At 31.6% G+C, this 25,344-nt stretch overlaps 1 protein-coding gene across 14 annotated transcripts in view; it reads right to left on the reverse strand.

Annotated features, from left to right (window-relative positions):
* The window catches only part of LOC115879850 (rap guanine nucleotide exchange factor 2), a 329,414-nt gene that overhangs the window by 4,779 nt on the left and 299,291 nt on the right, over positions 1–25,344 (reverse strand). For 7 of the 14 annotated variants that reach the window (XM_030896850.1, XM_030896861.1, XM_030896863.1 and 4 more), the window contains 9 exons: positions 22,036–22,282; positions 21,798–21,980; positions 19,081–19,212; positions 16,113–16,259; positions 11,560–11,736; positions 9,779–9,907; positions 6,284–6,370; positions 3,615–3,749; positions 402–506 (listed from right to left, as the gene is read on the reverse strand). In XM_030896850.1, the coding sequence (XP_030752710.1) occupies positions 451–506; positions 3,615–3,749; positions 6,284–6,370; positions 9,779–9,907; positions 11,560–11,736; positions 16,113–16,259; positions 19,081–19,212; positions 21,798–21,980; positions 22,036–22,282 (1,293 nt within the window). In that variant the 3' untranslated portion in view covers positions 402–450. The remainder of the gene's footprint in view (positions 1–401; positions 507–3,614; positions 3,750–6,283; positions 6,371–9,778; positions 9,908–11,559; positions 11,737–16,112; positions 16,260–19,080; positions 19,213–21,797; positions 21,981–22,035; positions 22,283–25,344) is intronic. The other 7 variants (XM_030896851.1, XM_030896855.1, XM_030896864.1 and 4 more) reach the window with 7 other exon arrangements.

The following is a 25,344-nucleotide window of genomic DNA, read 5'->3' on the forward strand; positions in this document are numbered from 1 at the left end:
TTGCATAAAAGTTGTATACCCTTTTTATAGAACTTCTATACTACTAAACGGTTGTATAAAAATGGGCCTTTTTTGGTTGTAAAGCTATCATATTACGCTCATATAGCACGTTATAAGAATTGAGGTATCTTATAAAAATTATCACATAGCTGTTTATACAGCCTTTATAAAATAAAATTTGCTACTTGGGTAGTGTTAATTATATATGTTCGCGAACGGGTTTTGTTCGCTTAGCTTGGACGCGGCTTAAGATAGGTAAAGTTTGTCCAACGAGAACATATATGACAGTAACAGTCGTTATGGTTTTGATTTTCAAAGATAAATTGTTTCTTCTGTCAATTTTTGGGCGTCGTCTGTCGAAATCATTCCTTCTCTCGCTGGACAAACTTTACTTACTTTACCTTACTAATTTTTATAGTAGTCTAGTCAAGTCGACATTGTTCGTCAGTATCATACCATAATAATAATCGTGTCAGAAATGTCAGTACAGTCGTTTAGTTGATCATCTAAAAAAAATTCTTGTCATTAGAATATTTCTTGTAAGTTAAGAATTGTTAGAGTGGTGGAGTGGTATAGTTATATATGGTTTGTCAGTTTTGTTAATTTGCAATTCTAGTATTACTTAACAGTCTATGTTGTTTTATCTCAAAATTTTGTACATTTATGTATTCTATGATACAGCTTTAGATTGTTAACATAAAGTAGCTAGTTAGTCAGTGCTTAGGTTACAATACAATACATTGACAATAATAACGATATCACAAATAGATTCAGTTCACTTACCCATGCCAATATAACAAAAGCAATGCAAATGTGCAAATCACGTCATAGCAACAATTTAAGTTATTAAAAATATACACTATATAGAATTCTAATTATTCTTATGCTAACTTATTTTAAATAATAGTTATATTTTTCTTACTATTAAAAAAAATTATAGAGAGAAGACAATTTTAACTTGTTATTTTTGGTAGTGACTGTTTTAAATATGATATTAAAAATATCTAATAAACATTAGGTTTGTTCCAACACAGGTAAAATGCTTAGTTTCCGATATACAGGGTGTAGAAGTTTCATTTTTATTTCGATTTTTTCCAAATAATTTCTGAAATAACTTCAATATTTGGATGAAAATTGGTGTCTGAGAGTTTTTTTACATGATAAATTTGATTTTGATGTTAATATGACTCCTACTTGTAGAGGGCGCCACCTACCTATTTTAACTGGTTTTAAGAGTAACAACTTTTCGTCCGTACCTGCATAAAACTACTGCGTAAAAAAATTAGGGCTGTGCCGATACCGATACTCAGTATCGGGTATCGGCCGATATTGACTATTTTCCGTTACTCGCCGATACCTAGTACTTCAGATACTTTTTTCTTGTGTCAAATCAAAATGCTAGTAAAGGAACTATTAACAGGACTAGAGAATCGCTTCAGTTTCATTGAAAAAAATAATGTCTACTTAATGGCCACAGCCTTAGATCCGCGATATAAAGCTGGTTTATTCACTGGTGAAAACGAAAATGAGCAAACCGTAATTCAGAAAATAATAAATGTATTAAAAGATAATGCACCGCTAGCTTTACATGCTTCACAATCACAACAGATGTCTGATTCTGATACGGATACAAATAAAATACGAACTTTGATGAAGCTTTAGGAACCTCCGGTTCACTTATTCCCAATTTTAATCTAAGCTTTTTGCAGGTATATATAAAGTTTTAAAACTAAAACAGTGCGTATTAAATATGCTTTACTTTCTTTTAGGCTAATAAACAACTTTTACAAAAAAGTCAGTGGAGTCCAAGTCCAAATCCAAACTATGATCTGGACAAAGAAATTCAACTATATTTACATGAACCGACAAAAAAACTTGAAACTGACCCATTAGATTATTGGAAACAGGAAACCAGATTTCCAAAACTAAAAAAACTTGCTGCTCTCTATGTGTCAATACCAGCTGGATCTGTCTTCTCTGAACAAACTTTTTCCGAAGCAGGGCATATTGTGAAACCTACAAGAACTTCACTAACATCAGAAAATGTCCAGAGATTAATGTTTTTAAAGAAAAATTTTTACCTCTTAGGTTGAGATAAACTTTTTTTGAAGTTGTTAGCTGTTATAGCTAAATCTTATGTAACGAGTTTTGATTTTTAATAAAAGTTAAGTAAAAAAAACTTTTATCTGAATTTCAGATACAGTATCGGTATCGGATTTTAGGTATCGAAAGTATCGGTATCGGTAACTGAAAGGTAGTATCGACACAACCCTAAAAAAAATATACATTTACTTTTTTAATTAAAAAATGTCTCTGGGTAAAAATCGCTACGAGTAATGGTTTTCGAGATATTTGGAATCGAAATTATCAATACCTGTCATCATTGACATAAATTAAATATGTTGACTAAATTAGTTATTAGACTGAAATCATAAATTTAAAATATTTACGTACCAAAAGTTCAACAGAAACTGTTTTATCATGTTTAATTTAAAAAAAATAAAAAGTTTCCAAATTTATCATTACAGTGAAATAACTATGTAGTCAACATGTTTATTTTTTGTTAATAATGACATGCATTTACTATTTCCATTCTAAATATCTTGAGAACGATCGCTTGTCCCGATTTTTACCAAGAGACATTTTTACGTAAAAAAATCACGTAAAAGTATATTTTTTCATACAGTAGTTTTATACAGATACGGACGAAAAGTTATTACTCTTCAAAACAGTTAAAACACATATTTCTCATGCCAAAAAACTCCAATCCACCAATTTTCATCCAAATATTGACGTTGCTTCAGAAATTATTTGGGAAAAATCGAAATAAAAATGAAACTTCTACATCCTGTATCTCCAAAACTAAGCATTTTCGGACATACATTTATACGAACTTTTTTACTTATTTTTATCTGCAGAATATCCTGCTGAAGTTTCCGGAATACAGTTCGGACCACCCTGTATATTTTCGATATAAATTTAAAATTTTGTATTTTATTCGATTTATTTACAGACTACTCAATTTATTATTTTTTTATGATTTTAATTATGTACTAAATCACCTTTGCTTTATTTAACAAAAGATTCATTCAAATCATATTCAATGGTTTGGTTAGGTTAGGTTAGGTTAGCTCATCATATTTAGTACAAAAATATAAGAATCTTTATTTAAAATATGTATAAAAACGATAAAATACCAAAAAAACTTGAGAAATGAGAAAATTTAAAACCGAATATAGGCGTAGAAGGCTTGTTTCTTGCTTTTAGGCTGGTTTCGAAATCACCATTCCAAATCCGGTTCACGAACAACTTGTTTGGAACGCATTTTCTCTACTGCGTAACAGTAGCAGTACCAAGAGCGGTTCTCTGCTATGTTGGAACAAAACTATTATTTTTTTGATATTATTTATTATGTTTATTTTTTATATATCCAATGATGTCTGAGAGTCTCAAATACGAAAAGATTAGATCAGATTAGAGAAGCAAAATTATACCATTAGCCAAAATTAATACTGAACAAAAAAAAAAGAATGTTTATTGCAAAAGTTGAAAAACTAGCAGAATCGTTTATAATAATATTAACTATTTTTGATATTATTCTGCCCATAACGTACCTTGATCGGTATCAGGGTCGGTATGGTAATGGTAACCTTGAGTCACACCTTCGTGCGAATGTGCTCTGCCCAGTCTATGAAGTCGCGCCATGTGGGCGGCAACACTGTAAGAAGGTGGTTGCCTCCTATTGGCACCTAAAAGCGAAGGAGAACAAAGGTGAATTTGTGCAAAAGAAAACATGATGATGTGGTTTTGGTACTAGATGCAACAACATTTTTTTACAGAATGTAATCAAAAATATTTAGAAACTTCATGAGTACTATATTACTGTTACTTCCATAATTTCGTAACAAAAGGGGAAAAAGTTAAAAGTTATCGAAAATCAGTGTCTGTGGAATCAGTTCAGCAGACAAATAACATAAAATTGACATATTTTGCAATGTAACTGTTATGGCAGCAAATCTCATATACGAATAACCGATGTTGTTTAAGGTGCGTAGTCCTGACGAGACGAGCGCGAGACAAGAACGAGACTGGTTTTATCCATTTTTGAAGACACCTGCCACGAACCAAGTCGAGTGAGCCTACCACAAACACGTCCAGACTGTGCCACGAGATTTCTTTGATCAGCCGTCGAAAAACCGCCAGAGGGCGGATAGCCATGAGACTCTGTGGGTTATCTCGCGAGACCCGTCCACACAGCAAATTTGGAATGTCTCGCGCTCGTCTCGTCATGTCTGTACGCACCTTTAGAATTCGATTTCACGTTTGGGTATATTTTCAGAAATATATGAGGTCTCTATTTTGGAAGATCAAATTAGCCTTTTTATCTATCGCGTCGTTTGAATAACATCAAGTACAGTTAATTTAAGAAAAGTAATTCTTAATAAACAATCTTTAAACATATTGCTGCTGGGCCTTGTTTGCAATGACATACTTATATAAAAACGAAGGGTTATTTTCTTTACGATTCACTTTATTTTTTTGTATTTTTATGTGTTTTCTTTGACATCACTGTATTTTATGTGAAACAAAACGTTTTCCAGCTAAAGGGTATATTTGCTAATGGACAAAAATACTAAATTTAAAAATCCTTGAATATTTTTGAAGATTGACACATGAACGTATTTTTTTCTCTTTAATACTTTTCGATATCACGTTAATTAGTTTTAACTATGACACATTTAAAAAAATTACTGCCATAGTAGTTAACAGAATATAATATCAAAATGTTTTTTTTATTGAATATTATTGATTCCACAGTATATTGATTCCAAGTTTTCTTTCAATAATCCATAATGAAGTATTCACATTTGTTGAAAATTCTTGATGGCCACTGTATATTAAGATTAATATAGTTTTCAATTAGTTATTGTTATTATCAGACAAGTTAATGCAAGTCAAGTCAAAATTATTTATAATTAATATTAACGTAAAACATGAAAATCGTTATACATGCAAATCAAACTATAGATAAATTCAAAATGTACACAAATTAAGCGTGATTATGATTCAAGAGAAAATGAGTTCGGCATAACACATAATTAATAACATAAAAACAACTGAACCATCTAATATAGGGGATTGTAATAACATTATAAAATTACTATATTTACTTCTTTGAAATTAATAATATACACGTATTATGCACAAAAATCGACGCTATACAATCATGATACATACAATTACGGAATATCCAAACATTTAACAAGACAAACAGATTTTAAATCATGCATGTTGTTAGAGAAGCTGAAGGAGTGAAAAGTTAGAACTCAAATCTAGCATAGCTACTACACTTTGACCCCTGAACAAATTAAAAAAAAATTGTGCGTTTTCTTCAGTTCCAATAATTGCTGATTAGGTTAAAAATAAAATATACCTTATAAATTACTGTCCTGAAATACACATTAAAACTTAAAAAAACATAAAGATGAGAAGGCTAGGTAAGTTCAGTTAAAAAAGTCAGACTTTCAAGTTGCTACACCAAAACAATCTTTATACATCCATAATGCACATCTTACTACCATGTTAACATCATTAGTAGATATTAAAGCTGGTGATGATTAAAATCAAATTTATTTTAGTTTTCTTAAATTTTAAGTTCATTGTACTCTTCTTGCACGCCAAAATTGGCACCCAAAGTCGGTCTTTGCCAATCGTGTATATTCCTAATCATTCATCACTAAGTTGAATACAAGCTGATAAGTTTACACTTTTTACTAGATTTCTTTTAAGAGAGATAAATATGAACTATAAATTGTAAGATAATGTGTTGGTAATGAGTCAAAAAGTACACACCAGAAGTGTTTTGGTAAAGTAAGATTATAGAATGTAACCTTTAACTTAACGTACCTAATAACTTACACGGTTAGCAAAATGGACGTCTAAAATTATATAAAAGTATTATACAGTGATGTAGAGTAGTATAGTTAGTAGTAAGAAAAATGCAAGCAATATATTAAAAATAATCAGCAACAATAATAATTACTGAATTCACACAATTTATAAGGTAATATTTGACTACGTTCTTTACCAAAGCGTTTCTATAGAGTTTATGTCCTTCACACTTCTCAAATGGTGCGTGCAATGAGTGACGAATGATATCAATAGAAAACGCAATAAATCAGCAGTTGTTTTTTGAAACCATATATTATGTACACCACATCTAAGTGTTTTAAAATTGTTCAGGGGTAAACCTACATTTTCTTTCTACAAGATGAAGACTTACCATTGCGCAAAGCATGAGGTAAGGGAGGTAAAACGGCCACAGCATGGGGGCAAGGCGGAATAGCACCGGTTCGCGTAGGATACCAGCCTATCACCAATGACAAACAACAAACACTATATAACACTTGAATTTACTAGAGTCTCTGTATTAGAAGACTTAATGCAACTTGTGTATTTTAATACTTCAATTAGGTAACCTAATTATAGAATAATTATATGCATAACCACGAATAAAATAAAAAAGATTCCTTCAAATGATTAAAAAAATCTTACTTTTTTTCATTATCATAACATAAATGAGAGCACAAATTTGCTTTCGCATTATATCACATGTTTTTAAAACAATTTTTTTTCTACAGCTCTGGTTATTATAAATCCATAGTCTGCATTTTAACGAGTAAGACAAAGACAAATATAGTTAACCTATAACAGACAGAGACATAAGAAGTGCAGGGCTGCGTACCTAGGAACGAAACAGAATTAAGCGGGCATACATAGATTTTCTTTATTATTATGTGTAAGGTATTCACGGGCGTATATAAAATACGGACCTTGTAGCATTAGTTATAAAAAAAGATGGAGTGTATTTTTTGGAGAATTTTCTTTTAGAAATTTCTGAGTTTGGTTTCTCAGTTAACTCAAAATTTTTCCAAAACTGAGTGGCGTCCAAAATATTAGTCAGTAGACTTTTTATTTCCCTCAATCCACTGCTCACCGGCGACTAGCACCATTATACCGGGTGCGTCTCAAAAGTGGCTCACCTATAACTTTTTTATTTTTTCATATAAAAATACGAGATTTAGTATGTTAGTATATGACACACTTCCTGTTTCACCGGAAATGACTACAACTTTTGATTTAAAAAAAAAATTCTCGGTGTTTTTTTATTTTATTCGATAGAAAATGACATTCTGAATAGAATGACATATCATACGTCAACTTTTGACATTCTCGCTTAAATAAAATTGATTTTTAAAATTCAATCTAGAGTGCCATGGTTATGTTAAAAACACTAATTCTTGATCAAGGGCCCTTGGAAAAATAGATTTGATTGTCTAATGTTTTTAGTGTCTTGTCCTGGCCAGTTATATAGAAAATGCCCAAATCGTATTTTTAATCATATCTCAATTTTTTCAAATGGAATGAGGGTGGGTCATTAGCATATTTAGAAAAAGCATTTTTTACGAATAATTTGGTACCACACACTTGATATTTCGAGTCAAATTTTCATTACGAGCCGCAAGATATAATTTCAAATAAACCATATGCGAAAATGTCAATAGTTGACATATGATATGTCTTCTATTCAGAGTGTTATTTTCTATCGAATAAAGTAAAAAAGTACCGAGGGTGCCATTTAAAAATCAAAAGTTGTAGTCATTTCCGGTGAAACAGGAAGTGACCAAAAACAATTGAATACATCAATCAATCCTAATTTATGTCATATACTAACATACCAAATCTCGTTTTTTTAACTGTAAAAATAAAAAAGTTATAGAGCTGAGCCATTTTTAAGACGCACCCGGTATAGTATTAGCTCTTTATTACATATTTCTGAAAGAAAATTCTCAAAAAAAACTCCGTCTTTTTACAACTGTTAATGTAACAAAATAGCGCCCCATGTTGGGCGCTAGTAAAATTATTAATTAATTATTTTATTTGATGCCAAAGCCCCTATTTGGATGCTTTTCTTTGGAAGGAATTCCTGATGGAAAAGCCGACAGTACCATATAGAAGAAATGTATCAACCCACTTCTTGTCTCTTTGACGTGTTTGATTTTTGTCGAAAATTATCTTACACGTATATATCTAGACCACCGATTTAAGATGACCAGGCCTGTATAAAAATAGAATCTACTCGTCAAAATAAAATTTACTGTACTAACTTTATAAAAAAAACATACTAAAATGTCATTATTCACAATATCAAAATTAAATATGTATAATAAAAGAAAAAAGTCATTATAGAATAAGAAGCTCTATTATTTTGATAATAAATAAGATTACATATATCTATATTACATATATCTATATTAATAAGCATTAATTCTTCTAAATTCAGAAAATCTATCCATAAAAAGACAAATTCATAACAGTTCAGCGACACTCACAGCCCAGAAACATTTTATACCCGAATACATATTCTACCAGTTTTTACAATTATTAGAGAAAAAATCTGTCATTATTTTAATCTTTTCACACTTATCCTATTACATTGCAATAAACTAGGAGACCTAATTCAGCCCAAATTAATAAAAATTACACCCCAACATTGCTTTTATTTACATATATCTATATTTTTAATTATTTATGTACAGCTGAATTTGTTGCAATAGTCATGAGATAAAAATATATTATAAAACTTGCATTATAAATACAATTAGTTTTCATCCAGTCAACACTTTTAGACCTTCTCGAGGACCTTCTTGATATGTTACTATATTGGGTACTACATAATATAATATATTAATAATATGACTTAATCAAAAAAGCAGTGAAATATTTTAACAAAAGTCCAAAAATATGACACACATATTAGCTGTATTATTTTTACATGATGATTTTTATCATAAATCGCAACAATACGAATACAAAGAGCTAAGAATAACTATTTAAACAATCAAATGAAACCGTAAATGTGCATGTATTATATTAATTTTGATGAACACTTTTTAGAGAAACAGTTCGAGATAATATAATTAATAAACTCATTTAGTCAATACTACAGATAATGGTGCTATCTGAATTCAATATTCATTTTAACTGTCAGGTAGACTTTCAAATTCTTTTAATCTACCAAAATCGCAGTTATTTATATTTCACCATACTTAAATTTTTCAACAAATTCAACTGACAAACAAATTGAACAAACGCAACAGAGAAGCTTTACTTTTTATTAACTTCAACTTCATTTATGACAAGTGTAAATAGAACCTCAGATAAACCAAATTCAACTTAAATAGGAAAGAGAATACAGCTAAAGCCTGTCCAACGAGTCAGGGAAGATTTCGACAGACAACGTCCAAAGAATGACGGAAAATACAATTGAAGCCCACTGTATACAAATTTCGAACGTTTTCCGCGAAAAACAATAGGCGTAAAAAGTTAAAAAAATTAACGATTAGTTCACAAATTTCGGATGTTTCAATCTGACAGTTATTTTCATAAAATTAACCAAGACATTCGTAAAAAAAATTGGATGCATGAACACAAAAACGTCTTAAAATCTATGACACTTGTTAAATAAATATAATAAATCACAGACTGCGATTGACAACTGTCACTGTCATGTATCCTCTCGTTGGACAGCCTATATCATGTGTTCGTCAAGGAAGTATTGAAGTACCAAAAATATACAAGTTATAGAAATGAAATACACTAAAATATTTATTAGCCTTTAAACATTGATTGTGCAATATATTTACTTGTTTAAAGATAATGTTAATAAAAAAATATTTTCCCCATTAAATAAAATAAAAAAAAAGATAATAAATACCTGCTGGTAGCACTGTCGAATGCCTTGAAGGGCTAGGACACCGAACTTGGTATGGGTGGCATTCACCCGTAGACCCTGTAGTAACCTGACTAATGGTGCTGTGACCCGAGTCGGAAGAAGTGACCGAACCTGCGTAGAAAAGAAACATGCCACCATAGAGTGCAAACAGAAAATTGAGTACATGGTTTGAGGGTAAATGAAAGTGATGAGCTGCAGGGGATAGTGCCATTCTCGTTTAAAAATAATACAATTATCTACACATTTATTTAAAAAAAATGAAGACAGACTCGACTAATATTCACAATATTTGTAAATTGTAAATAACCTAGGTATATTTACTAAAATTTAAACAGTGTGATCTAGAGTTACGAAAAAATATCTATATAAGGCTTTTGGTTTGAGCTTTTTACTCCAATATTTCTTATAAAATCCTGGTAGCGCACTGTCCTATAGTCTGTAAAACGAATAACTTTGAATTTGACAGTTCCCGCGGGCTTTTCTAGTGTTAATTTTATTAGGTTAGCAACTTGCGGCCATGCTGACGCAATGCCGTCTCTAATAGAACAGCCTCGGAGCGAGATTTATGACGTCACGGTAGTTAGATACTACGGATTAATAAATATGGTAGAATACATGGAAAACATAATTATTCCTCGTATTTTTGGTTTGTATTTTAAAAATGATAGCAAATGTTTTACAATATGGCTGAAATCGTACTCCATAGTCAATGTAGATAGTTTTTGTGTTAAGAATAATAATTTTAAAAAATATATGGTAATCTTTTGACAAGTTTATATTAGTTTATTGATTGCAGTAAACAGTATAATATATAAATAAATTTTGTGAATGCAAATAATAGTACATCACTATTAGTAGATATTGAATGTTTTTTGTCAAATTAGATCGATTTTCAAACCCCAAAATTTAAAATATATTTTACATTTTACCCATTATCTTATGTACCACCTATTCATTATTTGTATATTGTAAAACATTTGCTGCATTTGCAGGGGCGGATACAGGAATTTATTTTAGGGGGGCCCAAAAGAAAATGTAATATAGAATATGCTTTCTAGGGCGCTATTTTTAACCCAAAAGTCTAATATTTAACACAATTTACAGGTTTTAGGGGGGCCCGGGCCCCAAGGGCTCCCCCTCTGTATCCGCCACTGTGCATTTGTATGGTTCATAGTTTATTTGCCAAAGTATTTATTACTATAAATAGGTATATATTATATTGTATTTCTTAACTGTATATTATGTATATTTCATGTAAACTATATCATTTGGGAGATTTCTCAAATACGAGGAATAATTATGTTTTCCATGTATTCTACAACATATTTATTAATCCGTAGTATCTAACTAGCGTGACGTCATAAATCTCGTTCCGTGGCTGTTCTATTAGAGGCGACATTGGTCTAATATTTAGAAATGTCAAAAGCTGATGACATTTAATAACATTTCGTGTTGATTTTTGCAAGAAGAGGAAGAACCGTCACTTGTTTTATTATTTTCCTTTTCTATTTCACGAAAGTAAAAAGAGTTACCTATCTGATTCGTTCAGGCACTCAATTTAAATAATATAAGTAACTTTTTTGACAGAGGGATTTTATATTTGCCATGTTGGTAAAAAATAACGGTCAAAATTCAAAGTTATTCATTTTATAGACTATATAATGTTCATTTTAATTAATTATATCTGCTGTCGTAAATATAAAATGTTTGCCTTTATATCGAATCTGTCTTTATCTACCTGATAAATACATTGTAGAACCTACCTGACGTTAACGTTTTCCTTAATGGCAAGTTGCTCAGGGATGTTACGCTACTGCTTTCGGCCGATAAAGCGACCGAAGGCAGTGGCGTCGGCGTGTCTGAGTGAGACCGCTCGTGCATTGCTCGACCGCCAGCTCCCGAGCTGCTAGAACTGTGCGATCCATAACTCGAGTAACTCCCTACAGAATAAATGTATTAATAATTGTATTGCTCTAGAACATTGCACACAAACGAAAAAAGTTTCTCGGAAACTTTTATTCTTGATAAAAGTCTCTGCATCCTGTCAAACGCCAAATAAACTACTGAATACAAAGTTTTTCATTTCGTATACAAGGGAGCTCAAAAATATGAAATACATATAAAAGTAAAATAGTTGTTTTCAAATAATTAAAAAAAGTTACATAAAAAAGTTGAAAAGTAGATATCGTATTTAAAATTTTTATAACCCTGTATTTCATTGAATGCAACATGTATTTGTTTATGTATGTATTTCTATACACACAAATAAATTATCGCTAAAAATATGTGCGTATGGTGTTGAAACGAATTTCAAAAGTACGCCAGGGTACGATATTTTGATTCTGCGTTTTTCTACAATGGCCCCAAAAAATCGATTATTTCAGCTCTATTATTAATTACTTTAATTTTTCGCTGGGTTGATCGGCGACGAAAGATACTAATTAAATATAAACTTGTACTTTTTGAGTAAGTTTTTAAGGTATTTTGAAACTTTATACAACCTTAGGTTAGGTTAGGTTGCTGGGGTTTGGGATCCTGTTGAGATCCACTCGGAGGCCTTGGGCCCATTGCAATACCCCCTGTATTATTGTACCAAATCTTCCTCTCACGAGGTTTATCCCCGTGGGGCAGTTACCAGTTATGACACCTACAACTATGCGTATTAGGTTCTTTTTTTGCTGTAATAGTTGTTTTGTCTTTTTGCTATCTACCACTGGCCACAGTCTCCGAGCTGTAGTGCAGTCCTCACGGTCTTGACACGTCTCTTGCTGCTTGCCTTGATGGTATAGTTCCTATAGCTTCCTCCAGTGTGTTAATTGTCACAAATGGTGAGTCATCTGCCACGGCCTTTCCCCTGGAACCCTCTTTGGCGAGTCTGTCTGCTTCTTGTTGCCAACCACCACAAATTCGACACGCCTATTGAGTGGTGTAAATACACCAGTCGTTTAGTCCGGAAACCTATGCTGTGTCGTATTCGCTTGCTGAAATGACATAGTGCGTGGTTATATGTTTCTTTTTAAAAACGCGTGTAGGATTTTTGTTGAACTTTTGAACTGTTATTTCTAAGTTTTGGTAATTTGTATATCTTATTTAAAATGGGATGCAAATGTGTTTATTTATAAGGGAAAAAAAGATATTTATAGTATAAAAAATTAATTTATTTAACAAAATTTAATAAAAATGTGACAAAATAGTTACCTTTCTATTGGTACTATCGGACTTTTTTCGACTATATAAATCTTTATTTGTAAACTTTAATACATAAAGTATTTTCAATCTAATAAATCATTTAATGATGTAAATAAGAGGAAATTTCTCACATGGGTGGTCAAATTTTATAGTTTTCATTATATCAAACAGCCTCTGAGAAATCTTTTCAACTCAAAATGCCTTTAATTATGTTTGACTGCATCATTAAAAAGGGTCTTCAAATACATCAATGTGATATTTGTCTAAAATTTGCAAAAGAATCCGAATCTCTGGATAACTCGAATTTTTTTACCCATTTAAAACCCTTTGATCATGAAAGTGGAAAAATTTGTTCATTTTATTTACAGGCTGGAAAAATTATTTATATTAAATTTTGATGAGTTTTGCACTGAAGAAAACATTCAGAGGCTGTTTGATATAATAAAAACTATAGAATTTGACCACCCATGTGAGAAATTTCCTCTTATTTACATCATTAAATTATTTATTAGATTGAAAATATTTTATGCATTAAAGTTTACAAAAAATAAAGATTTATATAGTCGCAAAAAGTCCGATAGAACCAATAGAAATGTAACTATTTTGTCACATCTTTAATTAAATTTTGTTAAATAAATTATTTTTTATACTATAAATATCTTTTTTTTTCTAATCTCCTACGAGCTGATATAATATGATGAGCAATCTATTAAATTACTCTGAGATTATACAGAAAAGTCCACAGACTTCGAGACATAGGAAAATCAAGTCCATTTAGCGTGTTTCCAAATTTTGACAAGTTTTCAAAAATTACAATTTTGTTTAGACTGACGTTTAATTTCACCTGACTTCTCGGTGAATGATTTCTTTTTATGGGGGTACATAAAATCTAAAATTTACGGCCATGAAGAAATTCAAAACTTGGAGCAGTTAAGGCAGAAAATATTTAATGCCTTTGACACTGTCATCCCTGATATGTTATCCAATGTGAGGAGGGGATTTTATGATCGTTTGGGTTATTGTTTAATGCAAGAGGGAGGCACTTTTGAACAATTTTTGTAATTTTTTAAATTTCATTATCCTGTTTTTTTACCGTTTACCCATTACCTACCTTGACGAACATGGGAAAACGAAGGTCCTTTTCAGGACCACAAATATTTTGATTGAGAAAATTGGTAACTTTTTTTTGGATTAAAAAACAAAAGTTGTTAATATAATACCAATTTAAAAGTGTTTTAGTAGTTTTAATACACACTATGATATAAAATTTATTATTATTATAATGTACATTATTAATACTATTGTTCATTCGAAATGGCATTAAGGCCCAATTGCAACAATGATTTAAATTTTTCTTAAAGATAAGTAGAGCTTAGAATGAGCTGTATTTATATTTACTTTAATATTCACCTTAAATGAGAGAATTTGACTGATACAATTTTTGAATTTGAATTGTTTTTAATGATACTAACAATTTTAGTTCAATTTTTAATCAAATTTATTTAATATTAATAGAAATCCAAGAGATTTGAAACCTCTTTTAGCGATTTATAACATTCTCAAATAAATTACAGGTGCCCTTATTTTCTATGAAAATCACACAGCTTTTTTCATAGTCGCTGCAGTTGCTATAGCTATAAAAAACTAATTTTTTAAGGTGTGAAAATTGCGACACACGCTAAATGGACTTATTGGAACACGCGCTAAATGCGACACACGCTAAATGGAACATATTGGTGCAGATTATTTTCACCCAAACAAATAATAACCCAAACTATACATTGATGCGGATTGTCTATGAACTCTTTCTGAAGGTCACAGAAACCTGAAGCGTAATTCGGTGTTCTTTCGCATCTGTTGTAGTTAATTTGTGCCACCACATTGTTGTGGCCTGGCACCCCGCACAGAGCAGCCCCGCCTTGATGCAGTAAGGACACTGCTTTTTGGCAGTTCATCACAGTTTTCAATCTTACTGATTACATTGCTTCTTAAAGCGCTCAAGCTGTCAGAGTATATCACGATATCTCCTATTGGTCTATCAGCGATTTTCCCTCGTATATAACCGGCCGCTTCCTTTATAGCGTAAACCTCTGCTTGTAGAACATTACAGCCATCCAATAGCCTTAGTGATCGTAGGATGTCTAGTTCCTCTGAGAAGATGCCTAAGAGACCTGTGCCTCCTAAAGTTTCATTACTCAGTTGCTTTTCCATTTTTCTCTTGTCGGGATGCGAATTTTTATCTTTTCTCCAAAATAATGTTTGGTGGGCATATGTTCGTGTTCTCGTCTACCAGATGTGGACTCGTGTTCGACATGATTTTCCCTACGATTTGCAATATCCTCTAGTGACCGTAGTTGGTCTGGTTCAACAAATTGGATTGCCTTAAACTTACGGCACCCTTAGCGGCCAGATCGTTCACGATTGATTGCTTATACCATCTTATACTTGAGCGATTTCTTACTATTGAGGCTCTCCTGCGCACGAAACGAAATACGTCAATATTGAGTACTTTATTTGAAGTTTAACAGGAAGTAGAATTGAGAATAAATCTTACAATACAATTTTTCTATATGTATCCAATATGCTTGGACACACTGTATGTCAAAGTTGTACTTGGGATATTATATAGTGCTTTTATTTTATTTTGTTCCGCTTAACTGACTATAACTTTTTATTTTTATCCATATAATACTAAAGAGCAAATTTTAGGGTTTTTAATTAAATTTTCCTATTTTAAAAAAATAGCTTATATCAATGAATGTGACATTTGACAACGTATATTACTTTTGGTAATACGCCATAAACTCCACTATAAACTCGACAATTAAATTTCATAATGAAAGTTCTATCTCCAAAAACAAAAAAGTTATAGATAAAAGAGGCACAAAACGAAATTAAATCATTATACTAATTAATTCATTAAGTCAATCTTAATAACTCTAAAAAACCATCAGAATATCAAAAAGTGTTAAAGATAGAGTTCCATTTCAATTTTTGAAGTATTCTAACCTTAGAATTCTAACATAGTATATTCAAATAAACAACGTTTTTAGTGAATTAGCTAACTATGATTAAGAATAAAATAATGTAGTTATTATGAATGTTAAAAATTAATAATGTTAGTTACCTGTAGCACTAGGGGCTCTTCGAACAGCAGGACTAGGTTGGTTAATAGGCACGCTATGGGTCGGCGCTTGTTTAGACTGATGGGGCCTAGTTTTGGCCGGTTCAGACAATGCCAGTAGCTTTCTAACCGCTTGCGGTGAAGCCGAACCTGTTGTTTAAAATAACAACAATGTTTTTCAATAATCACTAACTATTAAGGAAAACTAATATTAAAAAACTACTGGCTGTATCGTTAGTGACTTTCTTGTTGTCGTAATATTTTTAAATGTTAATGCTTGCATTTCAGTAAAGTAGATTTTATAATGAATAACGACAAAAACTTAAACAAAACAAGATCGTCCCAAAATATAATTTTTCTTAACATTTCTTCTACTGTATTCATGTTAATTTTAGAAAAATATTAAAAATAACCAATATGTATAGAATTAAAAAAAATCTTGTAAATTATCTAACTGATTTAAACAAATATAAAAGAATTTTACTTACTAAGAACAAAAATATATATGGGATGCTTTTTTTCTAACTTTGGATTTTTTCTGTTTTATTAGTTTTTGTAGATTAAGCAGATTTACATGCCTTATTAAATTGCTAAAATGTTGTTACTGCAAAAAAACTTGTCCAGTATATTTATACCGGGTGCGTCTTAAAAGTGGCTCACCCCTATAACTTTTTTATTTTTTTTTCAAATAAAAAACGAGGTTTTGTATGTTAGTATTTATGACATAAATTAGGATTGATTGAAGTTTTCAATTGTTTTCTGTCACTTCCTGTTTCACCAGAAATGACAACAACTTTTGATTTTTAAATGGCATCCTCGGTATTTTTTTACTTTATTTGATAGAAAATGACACTCTGAATAAAATCATATAACATATGTCAACTTTTGATATATTTTTTTAAATTTCAATCTAGAGTGCCACGGCTGTGTTAAAAACATTAATGTTTAATCAAGGAGCCTTTGAATAATAAATCTGATCGTCTAATGTTTTTAGTGTCTTATCCTAGTGGGCCAGTTAAAAGATGCCCAAATTGTATTTTTAATCATATCTCAATTTTTGCAAATGGAACGAGGGTGGCTCATTAGCATATTTAAAAAAAGCATTTTTTTACGAATTATTTGGTACCACATACTTGGTATTTCGAGTCAAATTGTCGTTATGAACCGCATGTTACAATTTCAAATAAACCATATGTAAAAATGTCAAAAGTTGACATATGATATGTAATTCTATTCACAATGTCATTTTCTATCGAATAAAGTAAAAAAAAATACCGAGGATGCTATTTAAAAAACAAAAGTTGTAGTCATTTCCGGTGAAACAGAAAGTGACCGAAAACAATTGAATACGTCAATCAATCCTAATTTATGTGATATTCTAACATACCAAATCGCGTTTTTTTTATCTGAAAAAAATAAAAAAGTTATAGGATTGAGGCACTTTTGAGACGCACCCAGTATAGAAATATAGTTAGTATTATAGTATAATAGAGAAATAGTTATATAACTACAATTATCTGCTCTGTCAATTACCCTGTGTTTAAAAAACACTTATATGACTTATGTAAATAATGCAAGTGAATAATAATTATTACAAAACAAATATTGCATATAATTTTCAAATAAAACTGAAATATCACGAAAGTAAACTAAATAATACAAAACATATTGGCTGTCAGCAGCCATAAGAAGCGCCTTTTCTTAAAATCTTTTTTCAAAAAATAAAAATGAATTGATTTTGATTAAAAAAGTTAAAATAAAACTTATATATATATCTTGTAAAAATATTAATATTTTTAAAATGTGAATTAATTGGCTGCATCTATATACAGAAGAAAAAAAGAATAAGAGGTAAGAACGTATCTCATGTGGAGAAATATGTTAGAGACATTTTAGATATGATATGAAGTGTGATAAAGTTTAATAATGCTATAGTAGCTACACATTAGATGATCTTCAGCAAGGACTATGATAAAAAAAAACAACAGTTTTAAGAGCCGTACACTAGCTTGTGGATGAATTTTCTGATTAAAGCTTGTCAAGTCAAGTAAAGTACCCATCTATCTACCGGTTTCCAGGTTTAGCCCACCTGGCAAGCTTCACGCAAAAAATGCACGTTAAATACGGCTGTTAAAACTTTTGCTTTTTTAATACAATGCAAGGTTAAATATATGTATATTCCCTTAGAGCTCAAGCACACTGACGACCAAGTCGTAGCGACCAGCATTTGATTTAATGGTATTACTGCGACCAAGCTGCGACCGCTTGATTTACATTTTTTTATTATTTTCATTTAATGCCTTGACAGTTGGCTGGTCGCTGCGACCTGCTTGTCAGTGCGTTTGAGCTTTTAATTTATAGAATTTGAATTCGTTTATGCCTATAAAAAATCTTAACGTCTTTATTTTATAAAAACAACTATACCTCACCTAATTATTACTATTTTATAACAAGGAAACATAACGAAAATAATATTTCAATTTTTTCAAGTTGAAGCCTAATTTTGACTGGTACATTTTTAAACAGAAACAAAAAAATATAATTAACATAAGCAGCTATAATTTAAATTACTGTCCAAATCAACTTGTAAACTTGAAGTTAGAATAAAACTTTAAAAATTCTATCAAGCATATTATAATCAACGACTTTTTAATACGCTAAAAAATGCACGTGTGCAAACACAGTATGGAAATATATAACGTAGACGAAAAAATCATTGTAAATAGCCCTATCGTGATCTGATATCAATTTCATCATATCAGACAAAATATATATTTTTTTCTATAATCATGCACAAATATAATTACCAAAAAAATAGTATAAACTACATTAAACATCAACATTTGCCTATTAAGATTGATACGTGTATAGACCTGATTAAAATAATATATTTGTTGCATGACTTAATATTGTTTTTTATTCATGCTGTCATAAATTAATAAAAAGCAAAGTAACCAAATGCAAAACATACCGAATTTGGGAGTAGGTTTTCTTTCGTCGCTTGCACTACTTGTACTGCTAGTTGTAGATGGCGCCGGCGAAGCATGTCTTTTAGACCTCTGGCTTCCTGGACCCGAAAAGCCACCGCTACCCGCAGAGTTACCTGAAGAAATAGCTTAGGTCAATATCTTCATAAAAATAAAATATTCACTCATACATTTAGATCCATTTAGATAAAAGTGAAAAGTTTACAGAACAATATTCACAACAAACCAAGAAATATTTCGTCAGACGACATCCAAAAATGAAAGAAAATACAATCTACCTCCATAACTAAAGAATACAAGGACGCATAACTCCCATGAACGGCCTGGAGCAGAATTTGTGCTGTTAGACGCCATCATTTTGGAGCCTACGGATGAGTTACTAGCTCGTCAACAGCGACAATTTTAGGGACTTTTAATAGTTTGTTGTGTGTAGTGAAGCTCGTATAAACTTTGTTACAACGGTGATGTGTTCAGCTTTCAAGTGTAAAAGCCGCAATGATAAGAAAGAGCCAGGATTTACGTTTCATAGGTAAATAAACAGTCCACTTCATCTTTTTAGCGTTTTCTTACTGAATTGATTGATGATATTATTGATTGATGATATTTCTGATATTATATGTACTTGATATGTGCTATACGTTGATACTAGTTTTTTTTTACCTTTTGTTAACATTTTAATACGTTTTTTAATTAATTAGTATGGTACAAACAAAATAAGCAGCATACACCATAGGCGTAGTCAAAAAATTTATCAATAATATAGATATCTCTTCAAGCAACTAAGTTAAGAAAAAAATGTGGCGCGGCACTGTTTGGAGGCATGGTAACAATTTTGTCTTGGGTGTTATTGGTCCTTGTATTCTTTAGGCACCTTATTTACCTGTTAACTAAAATTACAGACAACTGTCACTGTCGTTGGACAACCTTTGGTTGACTTGTAGTTATAACCAGTTTATGAACAAAGACACAAAGAGATGCATCGTAAAATATTATGTAAGGTATTCATTTTAACTCTAGCTGAAATACTCATCAAAACGACTTCTTAGCCCGTTTTATAATTTTATTAAAATCCAGCAAAACTACGTAAAAGAAATTCATCAGCCCAATTCTTATCTCTGTTTATCATGATTGAATTTCCTATAGGGTATCCTCCTTAAAATCCAGATCATCGATTTAGGATATAGTCTGACCAAAGAAAAGATACATGACAGAGTGACAGTTTTGTCTGTCATTTTAATGCACATGTAAATAATTAATTTAAGTAATTTTTTGGATGTTGTCTGTCGAAATCTTCCCTGACCCATTGGACAGACTTTAAACATGTCTGTATAATGTATCAGAATAACAAAAGTGTTCTAGAACATTTCTATACACCTTTGAAATATCGCTAAAAAGACTAAGACCAAAGTATGTCCTTCAATTTTTTTTAAGAGTAATGTAATCGCAAAACAATTTCCGATGCACGTGATCAACTTTGAGTGACAAGCGATAGCGACTGTGCTGCCAAATAGTGATGGATTTATGAGACGATTCTTAATTTCTTATTCCTGTTTTATTTTGCTGTGCAACACCAAAGGTTCCAACCCTCAACTGTAATCTGAGATAAGTAGAAATAACTTTGAAAGTGGTATAATGTGCTTACCAATCGGACTTACTTTTCTGACTGCAGTCAAGGGTAATAAAGGGCTTTTATTGTCACGTTCTCGTTTATCAGGAAAGCTACAAGATCTTTGCTTCGACTGCTTAAATGCTTCTGCATATTTTCAACACACAAAACAAAAACTCCAAAATTTAGTTCTTAAAAGAACTGTTTGTGCCTAAAAGTACACCTTTTAAAAAAACGAGAATTACTCCCAAAGATTCAACAACAACACGATATTATACAAAATAATGATTGACATTATGATAATTGCAAAATAAAACACTAAATCACCACAATACACCAAAACACTTTTACTTTTACACTGGACGCGCGTTTCGCTAACCATGTATGCATATGAAAGCATCAGAATTAATAAATGTAAAGATAGTATGACCAGAGACAACGGTCCAATTCCTTCAAGTTCTTTGTTCATACTACTCTAGTGGCGGAAATCTAACTGTTACGCTCGGTGGGTTCTGACTCGGTTGGCTAGATCTTGCCACGCCCACTCTGTGCCCACTGAGCGACTATATAAACGCTCCAATTGTAGATTGTATTTTAGTTTATAATCAACTGCTGATCATGCTAACATGGTTAGCGAAACGCGCGTCCAGTGTAAAAGGAAAAGTGTTTTGGTGTATTGTGGTGATTTAGTGTTTTATTTTGCTGTGTAAGACCAAAGGTTCCAACCCTCAGCTGTAATTATGATAATTGTCGAATAATAAACGACAACGTTGCTGATCGCGGCGCAATGTGACCAACATATCGATTTGCGATAATAAAAATAAAAATCGGTATAAACTAATTTTTGCAGCTTTAATCTGAATAAAATATATGTTATATATGTAAAATGAATAGCTGCTCGGTATCTTAAATTATACAACAAATTTAATCGTTTTTACCAAAATTTTATTTACTCAGATTTATAGGCTTTAGTGTCAATTTCGATATGATTGATGACGTGCATCGGAAAATGTTTTGCGATTACTGTATTCCTTTTACAATATGCCCATAAAAACATATAGAATTCTCCTGACTTCACCAATCTACAAAACTTACCTTCACACTCTATAGACATTTCGTGTAGTTTCAGTTCATCCGTTTCCACATGAAGGTTATTTAAATAGGCTTTGACGCGCCTCACCATCTGAGACTCCTCAAACATTTTCTTAGGATTGGGAGCAGCCGTGGATTTTTTACGTCGTTTGACCGTGGCTTGACCTGGTACAACACATATTGAGGCTATAGTAAGTAATTAAATGAATACACTATCGATCTTCCTTTTTACTTGTCTTACCCTGAGTATGATATTGAGACGTGGCAGTCGTCATTTGATTTAACGCCACCATGGCATTACTAGCCGGTTGGCCGCCCAGCTCGAGCATTGTCAAAAGATCGTAGGGACTGCTGCACATGTTACTCAGCGATCGGACTTCCTTAGCGATCATTCGAAGTTTCTCAAAATTTATTAGGCCTTCGACGTGGGAATCGTTACCTAAGTGGATGAATGTCAAGTCTTTTTTTACTACTGGGTAAAATGGTATCTGCGAAAAAAAAAATATTGTGTAAGTTTTAGTGATCGAAATAGTTGATTCAATACTGAATGATGCTTTGACACATTAACGGACATTAAATACAACTAAATAGAATCATAGCAAAAAGAATGTTCTTATTGTCATAATTATCATACAACATAGTGTTTACAAGTTTGAATAAAAAGATTAAGGAAGGAGTATAATGCTATTCATGTATTCATGCATGGTAGACGGAGGTGGGGATCCTTGAGAGTTCTGTTTGAATTTGATTTGAAATTTTGTGGTTATGTCAGTCTTTACTGAGATTATTTTATGTTAATTATTATCTATTCTACAACTTGTAGTTGATTAGAAGTAGTAAATCTAAAAGGAAATTGTGGCAAAACTTAAATTAACAGTGACACTATTGCGATTTATCGAAAAAGACTGTAAAATAGTTGGTCGTGTAGCGTGCGGTAGATCTCGGTCAAAATCGAGGGAACTAATGAAATAACTTTTCACTAGTAAAGCCCCAATTATAGATTGAAAACGTTGCGGTTCGACGCCCGACGTTACGGTCGGTGAAAAGTTCGTTTATACGCAGGATGTTTTGTTGATTATAAATTTTTCGGTTGTTGTTGCGGTTGACGTTTTACGTCCAAAAGTTAACCAACTTTTAACTTCGACAGGAACGTTGACCTTGAAACGTTAGTAATAGCCAATAGAAATGACTTTTTAGCGCCTCTATTTAAAAAAAAAATGCGGTGGCGGCGATTCGAGCGATCATAACATAACCTCACAATTGTTTCAGTTTCTTTGAAAGTAGGTATGAATTTTCGAAATTTTCTTTAGAAAATGCAGGAAAAGGTGATTTATATTAAAATTTAGTACTTTTGTAGGTGTTTCTATTTTGTTATTGGTGCCTATTGTTGTGAACTGTGAAAATGGAGGTCTTGGAAGACACTAGAGTTGGTATGTATACTAAACAATGTGCAGAAAGATATAATTATAAATTTTATATATTATTTTTTATAGATATACACCTTTTCTTTCCCTAGTAGAAGGATTTAAACACTTATACGACATCAAACATAAAGACTATAAAGATGGTCAGAAAAAGAAAATAGCTGGAGGGAAATAGGCACCGCTATGGACATATCAGGTAACATATTTTATGTAAGAAACATACTAAATAAAAGACTAGTTACATAATAACACCAATATACTAATAACTAGTATTATAATGTATACTTATTTTTAGTTGAAGAAGCCAAACGGATATGGAAACCTTCGGGATACATATGTTAGGAAGAAAAAAGCTGAACCATCTGGTTCACAAGGTGGCCTTGCTAGGCCTTGGCCTTATATGCAGGCCATGCAGTTTTATGATTCGTGCAGGGTACAGAGAAGGTACACAAAATAATTATTGAAATTATTTAGTACATACCTAAATATATTTTATTATTTTTAGAACAGTCTCGAACGTAAAATTACCGATTTCTCGGCCAAGTACCTGCGCAACTGCCTCTACTAGCACCTCTACAGTATGGGACAGCATGTCCACAATTGTCAGCTCTTGTGCCGAAACTCAATCTCAGGCTCAAGACTCTCAACTTGTAGAAGAGAGTGAAAATACTATCGAAAAAGAACAAGTGGTAAAGGAGACAGAAAAGAGTAAGCTAGCACTAGAAGATGGAATAGGTACCTATTCGGAGTACAAATTTCTAACTAAATGTTGATTTAAAAAATAATATATCTAACAGGACACTTCCGAAAAGAAAAGTCCAGGCAAATGGATCTGAAATAAATGAAATTGTTGGGTTGGCTAAAACAATAGTTAGCAATATGAACAGCACTGTGGGTCCTATAAATGCAGCCTTTGGGAAATTTGTCTCTATCAGGCTTGATGAGATGTCATCTGAAATTGCCAAACAAAAAAAGACTGAGGATTATGGAGATTTTGGAAGATTAAGTTTAGTAACAATAAGTATAATATACAGGGTCCGGCAATAGTGCTTAGGAGCTACATCCTAGAATAAAAAACTTGAGAATTTTGTTTATGCAAACCTAAAGTATATACCAGGATGTATTTCACGAAAATATTTTAACTTCTATAGGGTGGCTCAAAAAAGTGTGAGTGGACCTGGATTATTTTTTTTTAAATGGAACACCCTGTATATTATTGCATTTTTGGCTTTCTTTCAGATCACTTTACATAACCCTAAGATATGAATAAATAAATTTCGATAGTTTCAGAGATATTAAAAAATAAATCAAAAATATATATTTTTCAGCCCTTCTTAAAAAAATTATTAAAAATACAAGAACTGTTCTGAAATCAAGACTATTTTAGGTATTTACTTTATATGGTCTGTACTTACTTTGTTATAAATATGAAAATCGTAAATCATACAGGATGTTCAAAATTCTACGCCAAACTTTCTAAAATATAAAATAATTTTTGCTCACAAAAGATGAGGCTATAATGTGATTTAATTTGGCAATAGCTACTACCGCTGCTGCACCCTACAGGGTGTTACAAAGTTCGGGCAAAAAACTTCGTCTTATTGTTGTGCCCTGTATATGCTCAAAATAAATTCGGAATAAAAATTTCTGACGCAGCATCCGTTAAAAAGGAATTAATTTACAATTTAAAAGAAAAAATCATCAAAATCGAATGAGCGGTTCATGAGAAATCCGACTTTGAAATTGGGTCTAGTTTTTAGTGGCCGGTTTTTTTTGCCGGTGAGTTTACAATATTTTAAGTTTTGATGTTACCTATATTAAGTATATACAGCGTGTCCCAGTGACATTTTACTGTGAAATTAGTAATAAACTTTTTCCTATTTGGTAAGATCACAGATAATATGTGGTAAGATGTCACTGGGACATGCTATACATACATAAGTTTTGAGTTTGGTTTTTTTATTCATAAGAATTTTTATTTGTGTTGTCCATACATCTAATTTAATATTTCTATAATAAGACTGAAGGCCTGTGATTTTGTAATATACTTAGTAATATAAGAATACAGGTAGACACTGTTGGCATAGCCGTTTTTCGTTTTTAGCATGCATGTTTCTGCAGGTTAA

This window comes from Sitophilus oryzae, unplaced genomic scaffold (genome assembly GCF_002938485.1).
Source record: "Sitophilus oryzae breed Bouriz unplaced genomic scaffold, Soryzae_2.0 scaffold_158_pilon_pilon, whole genome shotgun sequence".
Taxonomy (NCBI): Eukaryota; Metazoa; Arthropoda; class Insecta; order Coleoptera; family Curculionidae; genus Sitophilus; species Sitophilus oryzae.